The 15,777-nt window shown below is 43.3% G+C and overlaps 1 protein-coding gene across 1 annotated transcript; it reads left to right on the top strand.

Annotated features, from left to right (window-relative positions):
* The first annotated feature begins 2,875 nt into the window (after positions 1-2,875).
* tbc1d10b (TBC1 domain family, member 10b) lies at positions 2,876-15,239 on the top strand. The gene is made up of 10 exons (XM_084071454.1): positions 2,876-3,348; positions 5,206-6,282; positions 7,152-7,263; positions 7,566-7,673; positions 9,052-9,158; positions 9,358-9,472; positions 9,877-9,942; positions 10,090-10,279; positions 10,369-10,523; positions 11,182-15,239. Exons 2-10 carry the CDS (start codon positions 5,225-5,227, stop codon positions 12,091-12,093), a joined length of 2,823 nt encoding a protein of 940 aa, XP_083927580.1. The 5' UTR covers positions 2,876-3,348; positions 5,206-5,224; the 3' UTR covers positions 12,094-15,239.
* The last annotated feature ends 538 nt before the right edge of the window (positions 15,240-15,777 follow it).

The raw sequence follows: 15,777 nt of genomic DNA, 5'->3' as shown, positions 1-15,777 counted from the left end.
CCTTGAAAAGAGCAATGACTCATGTGTTGAGGCAGGGGTTGTTAGTTTCAAGTTACAACACATACAAATACTCTTTTTTAATCACACGATTTTGTAACCCATATTTTCACCCAGTGCCAATGCCTAAGCTTGTAATCCTGGGGAGAGTCCCGAACTGAGCTCATGGTTCCTTCAATATATGACAGCAGGCCGCTTCTTATCACCTGACGGAGGAGTTTCCCCGGTAGGACGTAGCACGTGGAAGGAACACGTTATTCCAACCTTTCCCCTCCATCAGGCGCCCGGCTGACATGGGGGAGGCAGTATAGAGACCAGGATTACTGCATGTTTTTTGTCAGGGTACCTACCCTAGGGGACACAGGGAGAACATGCAAACTCCACACAGAAAGGCCCTTTTGCCAACACCACCTAGGGTATGGGCACTGATGACGTGGAGGAGAGAACGCATACGCCCACAGCGTCCCCGGCGGGAATCGAACCCAGGACCTTCTAGCTGTGAGGCGACGGTGTGTAGTAACAAATCATGTGGAAGATTATGTTCCAAATATGGGTGTGGCAATTTCAAATAGCAAGTAGATGATCCACTGACTGTACTGTTAGGGTGTACACTGGTTTGACAGCTTTGTGTGTGTGCGTGTGTGCCTATGCCTGTGCGCGTGTGTGCGTGTGCATGTGAAAAATAACAATCTGTCAGCCTGAGAAAGAGGCCGAAATTCTCAATGTGTTCTAGAGATGGGTGGCATAGCTGAAGGGTTAGAGAGTCCCCTGGGGTGCAGGAGTCCCCATTTGTCCGGGGTTTGACTCCAGGCCTTGCCAGCAATGTTTTGAATATGACACCTTTCCCCTAACTGCTCCGTGGCCCTTGTGGGCAGGGATCAGCTGGGTTGAGCTGAAACCGAATTTCCCCCACGGGAGCAAGTAGGTAAATATTACTGTATGCATCGCCTTCCCTGATTGGCCAACCCGCTTTGCGGATTGGCGAAGCGTCATCACCGCTAAGCCAGTATAGGTTCCTGATTGGCTAACCCGACCCGTCAGCGTAACTGATTGGCCAAGGTTCGCATAACATTTGTTATAGGACACTCCAAAGTAATTGGGAGTGTGGAAGAGATGTGAAGAGGAGAGGTCTGGCAGGGTGAAGAGACGGAGGAATGTGTCAGGAGTTATTTGTGACAGAAGCGTACCGCAAGAGTAAGGGGGAGGATGTCTAAGACGGTAGTGAGACCAGTGGCACTGACGAAAATACAGGAGGTGGAGCTGCATGTGGCAGAATTCTTAATAGGAGTGACATGGCAGGACATGATCAGAAATGACTACATGAGGATCAGTCCAGGTTAGAAGATTTAGGCATAAAGCAAGAGACAAGCATGTCAAGATGGTTTGGACACGTGAAAAGGCGGGATGAGGGGTACATTGGGAGAAGGATGCTTAAGATGGAACTGCCAGGTAAGAGGAGAAGAGGAAGGCCAGAGAGGAGGTTTATGGATGCGGTGAGAGACGGCATGCAGGTGGCAGGAGTTACAGACACAGAAAACAACTAGATGGAAACAGATGATCCGCTGTGGCCACCCCGGAGGGTAGTTAGCCGAAAGAAGAAGAAGCAGTATAAATGGAACGACTTGCGTCGTTCCCAACATGCTCTCAAATAGGCCGGTGTCCTACATTCTTTAAGAAGAGTTAGCCTATATATCTGCATGCTGAAGAGAACTTGGGATACATGGCAACCTTTGGGTTGCCATAGAGATTCTGAATGTGTTTGCGCACAGTTCATAGCCTGGAATCCCTGGCCTATCTTACTGTGGAAAACTGTTGTCACATTCTTTGCTCATTTGGGGATAGTACTTATGAGAGAAAAGGGGAGTTCCCTCACAATAGATCTTATGTGTCTTATGTGGTTGACATTGTTTTGTTTGAGTATCCCTGTGTAATTTACCCTTGAAATTGAGCAACATCTACAAATCAAAATGTCAATGATATTTATATGTTCTACTTTTCTAGTACCAAATACATTTGACTGTTTTGTCTTATAACAAATCATAATGTTCAGAAATATGATGTCAGATATGGGTGTGGTAACTAGTTAGCCATTGGCTGTCAATTCTCTCTCTCTGTGTATGTGTATGTGTTTGGGTGTGCGTGTGTGTCACTAACACAATTAACTGTACTTAAATCTTCGAGGGAAGCTAAACGTGATGCTGCCATCTACTGGCATGATAAAACTTAGCCACTCATAAAAGTGGCACTCTGCAGCCCTACAGTCTATGGTCTGCAGCTTCCCCCTACCCATATTTTGCCCAGCCACTTGAAAATAGATAAATGATAATAAATGCATGGCTGTGTGGTAAAGTGAAAGATGTTTTCCCCAAAGGAATTATGCATTTTTTTCGTTAAAGGCACAATATGGTATTGTTGTGCTCAAACACTCTTAAATAGTTTCATGTGTAGTAGATGGAAAATATGGAACTTTACACATCATAAATCAAAATATGTCTGTAGTAGGCCTACTACAGTTTTAAAAACTATTTGTTGTCTATTCGATTTGATACTTTTTTTTTTTACATGCAAATAAAGTTTGTTAAAAACAATAACATGTATCATTACATCACATTAAAAAGAAGGAGTAGGAAGATGTATAAACTTCACTCTACCCTTTCTCAACTAATAAACTACTGTCAAATGCAAATATCCTACAAACATATACCATTATATCTATAGTAACTATTATTCATTATTTATTTTGGGGGGTGGTCAACCCATCTGTTTACATTGTTACATTGACATAGATTAGTAAAGTAAAGGGAGTCTCCAGGTCACGCACTGCACGGTGCTGCAGGTGCGTGTCCGTGTCCGATGACACTGACACACGGACGCGCACGTAGCTGTCAATACTTACAATAGGAAATGCAGGCGGCCAGTGTTGGATGGATGTGCCCGACGTGCCGCCGCTAGGCAATATCAACGAGGATCATTTGAACAGACAAAGTCCAGCGTATTGCTTCAACAATGACAAATATCACCAGGGACTTTTGTTGGATTCAAGGGGGAATGTTTATTGAACCCCTGTATGTCTGAGGGTAAAGCAGACATTAAGCTAGGTAGCTAGGCTAACAATAACAGAACACTAATAGGTTAACTTTAGCGTGTGCGGCTAAAACACGCTAACCTAGCTAGTGGGCAAAGCCTGTCACTTTAGCGGCGCGTCTTTGTAACTTCATCGCCCCTCGGCTCGTTTGTTCCTGGCCGAATCCTCTGTGTTTTCGTGTTTTCATCTTAACCGAGGAGTGCCCGGAGCCGGAGCTGTGGGGGGGCTGGCGACAGAGACCCCCTGGCCGTCCAGGCGGACCGTGGGTGAGTGGACTCGGTCAGCCGAGGTGAAGCGGTGCTTGGAGGGAGGCAGCGGGTGGGCAAGGCCGTGGTGCTGTCGGCTCGGCCAGGGCCTGTGCTGGCCGCTAGGACGAATATACCAAGGATTCGTCAATGATGTCATATATAAAAGCGTGCCATGTCTTGCGGAAGTGCTCATGGCCAGTGGTGGAAGAAGTACTCACATTTTTTTACTCAAGTAAAAGTATCTATACACTACAATGCAGAAATATTCTGTTGCAAGCACGATTCTGGTATTCAGAATTGACTTGAGTAAAGTACAAGAGTATTGGCATCAAAATGTACTTAAAGTACTAGAAATAAAATGTATCATTATGTAGAAATTTTCCATTTAATGTTAAAATGTGTAAAATCATTTGAAAATAGCATGTGATGCGTTGTGAGCTTGTGGATCGGCTATTTTCTAATAGCCGAAGTCTAGGCTGAAGTGGTTAATGTATGTTTTGTAATATTAAAAAATCTTCAAAGTAATTAGTAACTAAAGTTGTCCAATAATTGTAGTGGAGTAAAAGTACTACATTTAGCTTTGAGATATAATGGAGTAGAAATTAAAGTAAAATACCTCAGTTGTACTTAAGTACAGTACTTGAGTACATGTACTTAGTTACTTTCCACCACTGCTCATGGCCTGCTTCGCAGAACGGTGCATTTGCCAAATTGCCACTGCATGGCTAATATGATTAATAGTTTTCTCAACTGAGAAGTTAAGACTCTAAATTTTAATTAAATGAGGCCCCTGCTGAAAAGTTTGAACCTCTAGGCTACAGCTACATACTTCCGATTGTTTGTGACGTAACTGGCTCCTCCTTGGTGTTTTCGTCCGAGTCTCACCGGAGGGTGTTAGCCGTTGTTAGCTGTAAACTCTTTATGTTCTGAACCGGGAAGTTGTGCTGCTTTTAGTCAGACCTCTTGCGACTACAAAGTGGTTGAGTTATTTTAGTTACTAGATACGAACGTTAGCAGAAACACTATGAGTCATCATGCATTAAACCATAGCTTTAGTTTGCCTGGGTCAAAATGTATTCTACTAACGCACTGTACACACACCCATTCATTTGTGCAACTATGGACTGTATGTCAATTGTCAACAGTAACAATTGTTACCCATCATTGTTGGACTGAACTGTGAACATTATTTTATTTTTTGGCTATTTGAGCACTGAAGCTTTATTATTTGAAAGGCACACGGCATATCTGTATGCTTCTTTTGATATTAAATCAATGATATATATATATATATCAAAATTAAGACGCGTGTGTGTACTATACTACCCTCAGAAAGAATACACCAAATAAACATTGCTCACTGTTTTTACCTTTATGTTATGGTATGCTGCCATGCTGCCTGGTAGTGCAGGGCTTTTGTTATATCTGGACACAGTAGTAGCTAGTACAGGTCAACAGGCCAACGTAGGTCAAAGTTTGCTAGCCAACTAGATGGTTGGTTACATGACAAAGTGGTAGGTGGGGGGCATACCAACCACAGCATTTGGCTGCTGTCTGTGAAAGTGTTCACAGTATGACCATTCAACTGCTTGCTGTTTCAATGTTTAGAAGAGGATCACAGGCCTTTGGTTCCAGGCTTCATTGAAAATGGCAGGCACTGTTTGGTTTATATACACCCTCTGTTAGTTGTTGAAGTAAGAGTTTTTTGTTATTGTCGTGAAATAAAATTGCCCTCGATATTTGAATTGTTATATAGAAGATATTATTGAATCAAACCAGATTGAGCCTCATGTGGGGAAAATAATGAATGTCTGTCTGTTAAGTGCTGTTTTATTATAATAAATGTTATCTCCACCTTCCTTCCTTCCTCTAAAGGAGAGATCAGAGTGGAACCATGGCTGAAATCTCCGCCCTAACCTCATCACCACCTGCACTAGGTGACCCTCATGCTGCTCCATCCATGCCTCTGCCTTCAACAGTTATCCCTGCTGCCAACAGCCCTGTCCCAGAGCCCAGCAAGGTGATGCCCATCCCCAAATCTTCCTTGTACAATAACCCAGCTTCAATCGGAACCACTGCGCCACCTCCAGCAAAGAATTCACCCCTGGTTTCCCAAACACTCATGCATGGGCCACCTCCAACTCACTCCAACTCTTCTTCTGTCCCTGAAGAAGTTGCTGCAGAGAATCCTGCCCCGCCCTTGGTAGATGGAGCCGCTCCACAGAGTCAGGAAGGGACAGGGAAAGATACAGAGAGAGGGGTGGACCCGGGTCAGGCCGGTAAACAGGAGAGCAATGATCGAAGTGCTGTAGACCTCATAAATGCTACACCAGAGGGCCCTTTTCAGCCAAATGAGGCATCGGCTCATTTGGTAGCGCAACAGGCAACACTCACCCCAGATATGAATCCTATTCCTAATCTATACCCGAATGTGCATGTCACCCACATCCCTAATCCTGCCCCAGAGGATGCTGAGTTTACAGCAGGACAGCCCTCTGACCCTGCAGCCTTAGATCCTGCTCCTGCTGCCACAGACGCCACTCCAACACCACCGCCAACAACAGCAGAAGCTGAAGAAAATAGCCCCCAGTCACCACCACCCCAACAACAAGCCCCAAACCCTCAGCCCCAGCCTCCAACTGAGTCTCTAAAACCTGACACTCCAGTTGGAGTGAGAAAAGCAGAATTGCCCAGCACACCCTCCAGCCCCCCAGTCCCAGTCATCCATGAGCCGGCTTCTTCTTCCCTCTTCCTACCCAACCCCAATGCCAGGCCAGCCCCCGATACCATGAGCTACCTGGAGTCGGCCAGCCTGATGTCAGGGACACTGGAGTCTCTGTCCGGACTAGAGGATGGGAGCTCTATTGGTTCAGACTCTGAGATCAGCGGCATGACTGTCAGACGCACTGATAAATATGGCTTCCTTGGTGGGAATCAGTACAGTGAAGGCGGGTAGGTTTTATGATTTCATACTATTTCATACCACCACACCATACACACTCATATTGTTTAGTCACTGTGCATTTCATTCAGGGGTTTATACGCTTTACTTTATTATGGGAACTGAAATGTTGTATAGCCAAGAAAAATGTATGTCCTTTTTACTTAATGTTACTTAAACTCTGCTGCGTGAGACTCAGACAACATTCGTGTGGTTGATGACTTCATTCACACTGACAGATGTGGAGCCATGTGCATGAATTGTGGCCTGTCTGGCAGCGTATCTTCCTTTTAATCAGTCATCTTGCGCTCCTTGGTCTTCAGATTTACTCAGCCATCCATCTAACACCCCTTCATCATCCTCTTGCTTTCCCCAGTCCCACCTTCTGTTTTTCCCAGTCTCCCTCCCTCTGTTGCTGCCCTAAACACATTACTCTGTCCTTTATCTCTCCTTGGTCTGAGTCAGATAATGCTGAGAGCGCTTTTGTGACTCAAAATGTACTGACTGCGTGTGCCTTTCCTAGTATCGCCCTCCTCCACCCTTCTACTCATCATCTCTGTTCTTTTTTTCTAGATTTACTCCCTAGTCTTTCTGTGACAGACTAATTGCTTTTCTGCTGTTGAATAATTAAAACATGTATAGATTTTCTGTATGTACAGATGATGTCTCTGTGTTGATGCAGGGACTTTGTTGAAGTCATTTCAGTAGATCTAAATAGGCCTATGTGTACAAGAGAGAAAAAAAGGAACTGGCATGCTTAGAAAAAAAATCTTATCAGCTATGAACAACTCTTGTGCATTGCAAAGGACAACCGCCCACTTTATTCCTCATAAAAATGTTACCAACTCCAGCAATAACATGTATAATAATACTATGTCAGTCTTCATTTAAGTGAAAAGGACATTCGACTTGAAGTCGCCAGACAGAGAGAGATGAAATGGCTTGACATGTTCAACAACTGGGACAAGTGGATTAAACATCGCTTCCAAAAGGTATTGGCTCTGTCTCAAACGTGTACGTAATACTGTAGAAGTCATGTTTCGACTTTCCAATTAGGTTTAAGTTAACTGTGTGTTTACACTACTCTAGAACAGAGTTTCTTGACTGCTGGGTTGAGGCATTTAAAAAGCATTTTAGGAGATTACATTTAATGGAGGAATATTGTTTAATGTATTAGTTTGGTTATTGCGTTTATGGTCAGTAGAAAAACCAGATGAAGACTACTGTGTTGGAGAAAATCAGATGAAGACTACTCTGTTGGAGAAGGTCCTATGTGTTTGCTTGTGTGTTCCAGGTGAAGTTGCGCTGTAGGAAGGGGATCCCGTCATCTCTGAGGTCCAAAGCCTGGCAGCTGCTGTCCAACAGCAAAGAGCTCCTAGATGCCAACCCTGGGAAATTTGAGGTGCTGCCTTAAACACAGATGCTCTCTAACCTATATAGAAAATAAACGTACAAAGCTTTTTAATAGTTCTTGACAAAACCAAGAGACTTCTGCTAAACATTTTACCATCTCTTCGGGTGTCCAGGTGCCACAGAGGTAAAGTTCTTGGCCACCACACCACCGTGGAGACTGGGGTTTGAATCCTCCATAGTGCATCTGGCTTGCCCGGGTTATCCAATGAACACAATTATCCGTATTTGTGCGCGGGTAGAAAACTAGTTGGGGAGGGCGATTGCTGTCGCTGCACTAGCGAGACCTACAGATTGGTCCCTGTTCAGCAGAACACGCTGCCTACAAGCCACATGCTTTATACCCTCCTAGTAAAACTCCTTGATGTCAGGTGAAAACTAGCGGCTGGTGTATGGGAGGAGACACGTTTTTGTCTACACCCTCCCCAAGACCAAACGGTAGGGTCAGCACAGCAGTAATAGGGATTTTACACATAAAGAAGAGGGCTATTGGCATAATTATGAAATTTGGAGGAAGAAAAAAAGTCTACCCTCGTATATTCAGGCTCTCACATAGCCCCATCTGTGTCCTCCCCCTATGCTGTAGCTCCAGGACCTGTTCACAATAGCATTAACATCCAGAATAGGGGGGAGACTATTTTTGACCTATTTCCGAATGTCATATAAAAATGTCTGTAGTCTTGCCAAATGTAACACGGAAAGTGTTCCAGATCAGCAGCAGATCAAGAACACTCTCCCGTGTTAAATTCAGCACAGGCTGTCAAAACCTGATTTAAAAAGTTGTTTGACAAAGTTCTGTACAAACTCTTGGCTACCTTTACATTTTTGATAAGGCTTTCGGAAATGGGTCAAAAATAGATGTTAAGCCCAGCCCACCAATTCTGGATGGTAATGTTATGTGACCGAGTCCCGGATCTACAGTAAAGGAGAGGTGACATATTCTGCTCTGACAGTACAGAGCAGACAACTTATTTGTAGAGCATCAAAGAGTGCATTTACAATTGAGGAAAGTCAAACAAGCGCATTATGTGAAACTTACGGTAGGTTTTGAATTTTTCACAGCTACACTGTGGAATGTAGTTGCATTGAGAACGTTCAGCGACAGTAAAGAGCACTGATGCTTTTGTCTGATGTAGACTTTGTCTTCTTCCCTTTTCTATATTTAGTTCTTACCGCGTAGTTCAAACCAAAGATTTGTAACACAAGTCACTGGCCTGAACAAGGCTTACGTCTGTCCAGTGACCATGTTTGGCTCAGGTCTCGGGGAGCTTCAGTCCAAATCACTTTGAAGTCTAAATTAGTACTTGGAAACATGACTTGATAAAAGATTATTGAAACTTTTAACTTTCTTTGCTTTTATTTGCCTCCAGGAACTGGAGAGGGAGCCGGGAGAGGCTAAATGGTTGGATATTATAGAGAAGGATCTACACAGACAGTTCCCCTTCCATGAAATGTTTGCTGCTCGTGGTGGCCATGGGTAAATTTGAACTGCATGCACGCACCTTTTGATTGCATGAGTTTACAGCGGACGTCTTTTGTTGTCATCATACTTGAATGTCCATGTCATTAGATCATGATATGGTTTGTACTTACACTGTCCATTACTGTGCATTAAGTGGTCCCGACTTAATTGACAATTACCTAACTCAAATGTTCTTTGGTGGCTTTACCTGCAGGCAACAGGATCTCTACCGCATTCTGAAGGCCTACACTGTCTATCGGCCTGAGGAGGGATACTGCCAGGCCCAGGCTCCAGTGGCTGCTGTGTTGCTCATGCACATGCCTGCTGAGGTGAGGGGCTGACAGGGATACATACCAGGGCAGCACAATTCATTGAAAATATTTCAAAGTTGCAACACTGACTACTGTACTGCCAGAGGCTGCATTTCTCGTCTCTTGGCACTGGCCTTGTTTCAGATGTTTTTTGTTAGTATCAAGCAACTCTAATATGAACCAACTGTGGAGAGAGTTTATTATCACTGATCTGATGAAGTACAATTTATAATTTAGGCATTTAGGAGACGTTCTTAATCCAGAGCGATTTAGAATAAGCAGGTAAATACGAGGTAATACATCAAATGCATAGAAATCGTAATCTAGGATCATTGGTAAACCAAGAACCTATCATCAATGATTAGTTAGGTGCAGTAGACAGGTGTTTATGTGCACTGATAAGCCCTGGTTGTTTTTTGCAGCAAGCCTTCTGGTGTTTAGTGCAGATCTGTGAGAAGTATCTACCAGGTTACTATAGCGCTGGTCTGGTGAGTAAATTAATACTTCCAGTCATTCTTCAGTATCTCTGTCACTTGCTCACACATAGAGACACACACTATTATTTCATGTCTCTCTCTCAGACACACACGTTTATTTCATCTAATGAGTCCTCTTTATTGCTCTACCTATTTAAGGAAGCAATCCAGTTGGACGGAGAGATCTTTTTCTCCCTGCTGCGGCGTACCTGTCCCATGGCATACCGTCACCTCAAGAAGTTTAAGATTGACCCCATTCTCTACATGACAGAGTGGTTTATGTGTGTCTTCTCTCGCACCTTACCATGGTCCTGCGTGCTGCGTGTATGGGACATGTTCTTCTGTGAAGGTACGAAACGGAACGCCTCCAGGAATTCATTCCCAGGTGGTCCTCTGGGCTTTTGCCTGTGTCTAAATCGGTCTCTGTGGCTTTTCAAGGGGTGAAGATAGTCTTCCGTGTTGGCCTGGTGCTGTTGAAGCAAATGCTTGGCTCTGTGGACAAGCTTCGAGAACTGCAGGGCATGTATGAGACCATGGAGCGTCTACGCAGCATCTCACCCGACACCATCAAAGAGGACATATTGGTACAGGAGGTGGGTCTGTTTCTGGTCTTCTATCACAGTGGTTCTCAAATATTTTCATTTCAAGGACCCCAAATCGATATGTATTAGGCCGTGGACCTCCATTTGAAAATAGTTTGTGCCAGGGAAGGCCATAAGAGAAGATGATAGATTAGATTTAGTACAGAATTCTACAACTCTATTCTGTATGTGAAACATATGACCTGAATAGTCATTGTTACACCATCATCCCTTTGGGCTAACTTCACTATAATAGTGCATTTTACCTATTTCAATCTGGTGTCCCTATTTTGGCAAAAATGTTCAAAAATAGTTATTCATCTGCGAAGTGTTGTGAGGTAGTAGATTGGCTATTTTAGCTTTTCTTACATTTTTTCGTACAAAATAGGACTTAAATGGTTCAACTGTTTTTGCTGGGGATCCTCTGGAACCCCCTCAAGGACTCCATCGAGGTCCCCAGATATCCCTAGTGCCCACCTATCCTGTTACCCCTCAGATCGCCCTTTGAGAACCAATGTTTTATCACACACCCACACGAACACATCTCCTGTAACAACTTCTGCTGTTACTCACTGACACGTGTTATGTGTCATCTTTGGCTGCTGTGTCTAAAGCTTTGTTTACTTCCCCTTGTCTGTCTCCTCCTTCCTTCTATCTGGCGGCTGTCTAGATCATTGTTCTCCCAGTGACGGAGGCTCTGATCGAACGGGAGTGTAGTATCCAGGTGAGGAAGTGGAGGGAGTCCAGAGGGGAACTAACTCACCAACCTGGCCGCCGACTCCATGGGACGCGGGCCATACACGAGTACAAACGTCGAGCTGCTGCCATCAGTTCTGGAGGCAGCTTCTCTTTCCTAAGCAGTTCAATCCCTCCACCAGGGCCCCTCAGGGCCTCCTCCAGCCTGCTCTCTCTCCCCGGCTTCCGCAGGTCCAAGACTCCATTCCGATCCCAAACCAAGAAAGGCTCTTTCTCAGGGCCGTCGGGAATGGCAGGCCTGCCCCCTCAGTCACCCCCCTCCACTAGCCTAAACCAAGCACAAAGCGCTAAACCGCCCATGTCTGGGGCAGCTCCCAGGGCACCAGCACCCCAAGTTCAAAGCCCCCTTGTTGGATCTGAGGCCGGCGCCTCACCTGGACCTGCTCGGGTGTCAGAAGCCACCGCAATACAGGCTCAGCCTGGTGCTCCAGCCCCCAACCACAACCCCCCACCCAACACCTTATTACCCTCCCCTAAGATCGTCTCTGAGCAATTTACAACCACCATCCCCTCTCCCACAGCCAACAATGCCCCTCTGCCCCCCTGCCCCGATGGGGTAAAGGAAGTGGCCACAGCAGGAGGAGAGGAAGAAGGGAAGAAGAAGAAAAAGAGCAAAGAGGACAAGAAGAAGGAGAGAGAAGACGAGAAGCAGAAACTGAAGGACAAGAAGGAAAAGGAGAAGGCAGAGAAGGAGAGGCTCAAGAAGGACAGGGAGAGGATTGAGAAGGACAAGAAAAAAGAGAAAGGTGGGAAGAAAAAGGACAAAGGGGGTGGCGAGGAGGCGGGGGAGAAAAATGGAGCCGCTGCAGCCAGAGATGTGGTCTAGTTTCCCCATCACACCATCCCGGCAGACTGAAAGAACCCCCAGAAGTAGAAAGAATAATACAATAAAAGAAAAATGAAAAGAACAGGGGTTAGGAATGACTTCTTGTATAGTGCATCTCGTTAAAGACTTTATGTAGTCCAAGGATTATAATGGAGACAACTGGAATATGGTTTTAATAGTACCTGAGAGAGGGCAGGGGGCTGTTTCCCCCTTCACCCCATGCTTTCATTGTTTTAATAAGATGGGACAAGTTTCCTTTTCCTCACAACTGGAACATGGACGTAGGCTCTGAATATTTTAAGCAGATCAGTCTCTATCTCATTTTGTTTAGTTTTTATTATTTAAAATGTTTTTTAAGTTTGCGTAATTTTTTTATATATATATATTTTAAATCAGTTTGAAGGCAGAGGATAGATAACATTAAATGAAGGAAATTGTTGGACTGACAGGTTGTAGTTTTAGTGCCATAGATGAATGGCCATAGATGTAAATAGAAAATCTACCTATATAGGATCCTCTTGGCACCCCTGCTGTTATTGGCCTATTGTTTCTTATCCATGGGCCAGGTTGTTAGTAATGCCTGAAAGAAGAAGGAAAACTCAAATAAGATAAAATAAAACCTTTGAGAAATGTCTCAGAGGCTGACAGACGCTGAAAGACAGTGATGTTAGTAACGTTGTCGCTGGACGTGAGGTGGATATATTTATTGTAATGTTAAGTGTTGTGAGTGTGCGTGCCTTAGTAGTGTAGTGAAATGTGTTACTGTACTATGTGGCCTCCCCGCTATTTCCTCTGCCCCCCACCCACCCTGTACTTTCATCTGTGTACTGTCTATAGAAATATAGGATTAAATGGGTGTAAAAGGACACTGGGACAGGCAGAAGGAAAGAGGGAGAGAATAGGAGGGAGGATTATAACCACAACTAGACACTTTGCAATGGTGGCTGCAAGCTGGTTGTCTGTTGTTCTGTACACGTGTATCTAGTCCCTGACAAAACAACATATACGGAGAGTTTTAAAGTCACCTGTTTGTGTGGTGTTTAAGCCTCACTTTAATTTTCTTGTCTCAAGTAAACTTACATTGAAAGATAGCAACATAATTGCTAGTGACAAATAGTGTTGGCTTGCTATACTATTGGCAGTGACTGTGAATAGGTCCTGCAGACCAAATGTCCAACTGTCAAATTAGTATACATTTTGCTTTTTATGAACAAAATAATATAGATGTTATTCAGCCAAATGTTCATATGAGGGAGGTGGGATTTCTGTTCCTAAACTCCCATCAGAATGTGAAGTACATTTTATGAGAAGAATGAAGGATTATGTTTGCACTGCCCTGTTGCAAAGCACCACTGCTCTCAACCACTCCTAACTGGTAGTTATGTAGTACTAGTTAATTGTAGAGTGTCATCAGGCCAGTTTCAAACTTGGAACCTGTGCCTTTAGGACCTATACTGTAGGAAGCCACTTGACTGGGTGCGCCAGGTGTGCCAATGTAGCATTAACCTGAACCTGACCTTTGGGCTCTGATGTATTTATGTACAAAGTGGTTAATTTAATCAAATATTATATATTGAATTATTATTATTTTGGAGCTGACTATTTTTCTATGTGAGTTATAGACTCCTGGTTGACTGGAATGATGGCTGACTATGCACTGTATAGTCCAAGGAGGATTAAGTATTGTTGGGTTTTTAATTTTTAGAGAAAGGCTATTTCTTTCTCTTAAATTTTATTCTGTTGCACGCAATTTTTACACAACTCAATGCATGTCATTGCATATTTGAAGTTTACCGTCTTGGATTTGTCATTTGGTCGATAAAGGCTCAAGTCTCCACTCAAGTGCAGTATTAAACCCATTAGAGAGGAGGGGGCGGGGATTGGGCTTCCAGCCGAACAATAAAGATAGGAGTGTTTGACTTTACAAAAACCTTGGAGTTAAAGGTCTTAACTGTACTGTATAGTTGTACTAAGAAGTGATTTTACTTGTTCTTTTTTTTTTATGAGCTCCGAATAGGTCTGTAATTTGGAAAGTCTGACATCTTGTCTGTTTTACTGAATTATAGTGGTCATAATTATTTATTGATTAACTCCCTGACATACTCTCACTCAGTGTTCTATACTGTAACATATGTATGTGAACAGTAACTGCCACTGTACCCCATCAGTGTTTGATGGCTTGTGCCAGACAGTTGGTTTGTATACAGTACTACCAGTTTGACAGTGGGAAAACATGCCTACCCCTTAACAGCCAATCTTTGTACTGTTTTTTTTTTTTTTTTCAGGATTAGAGGGACTTTTGCATAAAAGTAGCCAACATGTCCTCTATGTTCACTGTTTTCTCTTGCTTAGTTCAGGTCTTGACATTTTGTCTTTTACAATTTAATCAGCCACACCACCATTCTCCCTTAACAGCCTTGATGTTTTGAATCCAGTAGAATCTCTAGATGCAGAGTATTGTAGTTAGTTAGGCTAACCTGAACACATCTATGCAAACTTAACTCCCAACACGACTGTTCTTAGTGTGTATCGGTGGTGGCTGAAGCACTGACCTAGTCACTGATGTCATTGCGGCTCGCAATGTTAATCAAGATTGCTGCCCTAGAAGTAGAAAAACTAATTCTATTGTCCCTGTGCACGCTTCAGTCCAAGGATTATAATACTAGTAAGAGCAATATGTCTTCGCAGTTCCTGTCTATAATCGATCATGTGTCTCTGCGCTTCAAGAGGTCTGATGTCATGATGATCAAATTAATCTCTTACTAGTTTGTGATTTCGTAATTTGGAATCAGTGCTTAGCTCTGCAATACTGAGGATCAATCAACAAATACTCTTCCAACAGGTCCTTAGTGCATTTCTGCTGAAATTGTTGCGATTCATTACCTTTAATTGGGAATGACCCACTGATGCAATTATTTAAAAGCTTTTCATTAGTATTTGTTATTTGTTCTCTCTCTCTGCTGTTTGTCTTCTGTGTGTGTGTGTTTGTGTGTTTTTTTCTTTAAGTTTACATTAAACTATCTTTGTCGAGAAGTGAAATAAAATCATAGATAATTGAATTCATTCCTTAACTACAGAAGATCTACACATGATGTATTTAATTAATGACATTTGTGATGAGTAATAAACAATAATATATTAAATAATCCTGCTATTGTCAATTTTCTTATTTAAATTGCTTTCATGTTGTGTTGTCCTGTGGTGAAAGTCACCTTCATGTACCCATTCATTTTATGTCTCTTTCTGCAGTACTTTATAAAGCAGAAATGCCCTGAAGTGTTTGCTTTAAAAAATAAACATGTGCATTTGAATTTAACAATGTAATTTTGTACTCCACTATGATAATACATGTGTGAGTTTAATAGCTACTGTATGTTAAGGCTACAGGATACAGAGATAGGGCCTATGGTTCTGATATATCACATTGAGAAGGATGACTTCAACCATTTTCAACCCATCTTCATATGATTGGTCCTCACTAATGCTCATAACATGGTACTATGTGGGATATGGACAGTTCAGAAACCTGTCCACTGGCACTGACCAGAGAGGACGTTTGCCTGACATGGGGTTATTTTTAACTCTATGCATGGGGTGTGGTTTGATGTCGACTGTAAGTGGAGAGCCACGAGGTGGCGCTATCTGTCTACTCGTCTGTCTGCCTGTCTGTCATATCGTTCTAGA

The sequence above is a fragment of the Gymnoscopelus microlampas genome, assembly GCF_963454915.1.
Source record: "Gymnoscopelus microlampas genome assembly, chromosome: 11".
NCBI lineage: Eukaryota > Metazoa > Chordata > Actinopteri > Myctophiformes > Myctophidae > Gymnoscopelus > Gymnoscopelus microlampas.
Note: the sequence above shows the minus strand (reverse complement) of the source record. Positions and strands in the feature narration are given on the sequence as shown.

Coding starts and splice junctions, on each gene's coding strand:
- tbc1d10b (XM_084071454.1), top strand. CDS start 5,225: ATGGCTGAAATCTCCGCCCTAACCTCATCACCACCTGCACTAGGTGAC. Junction 7,264..7,565: donor TTAAACATCGCTTCCAAAAG/GTATTGGCTCTG, acceptor TGTGTGTTCCAG/GTGAAGTTGCGCTGTAGGAA. Junction 9,473..9,876: donor TCATGCACATGCCTGCTGAG/GTGAGGGGCTGA, acceptor TGTTTTTTGCAG/CAAGCCTTCTGGTGTTTAGT.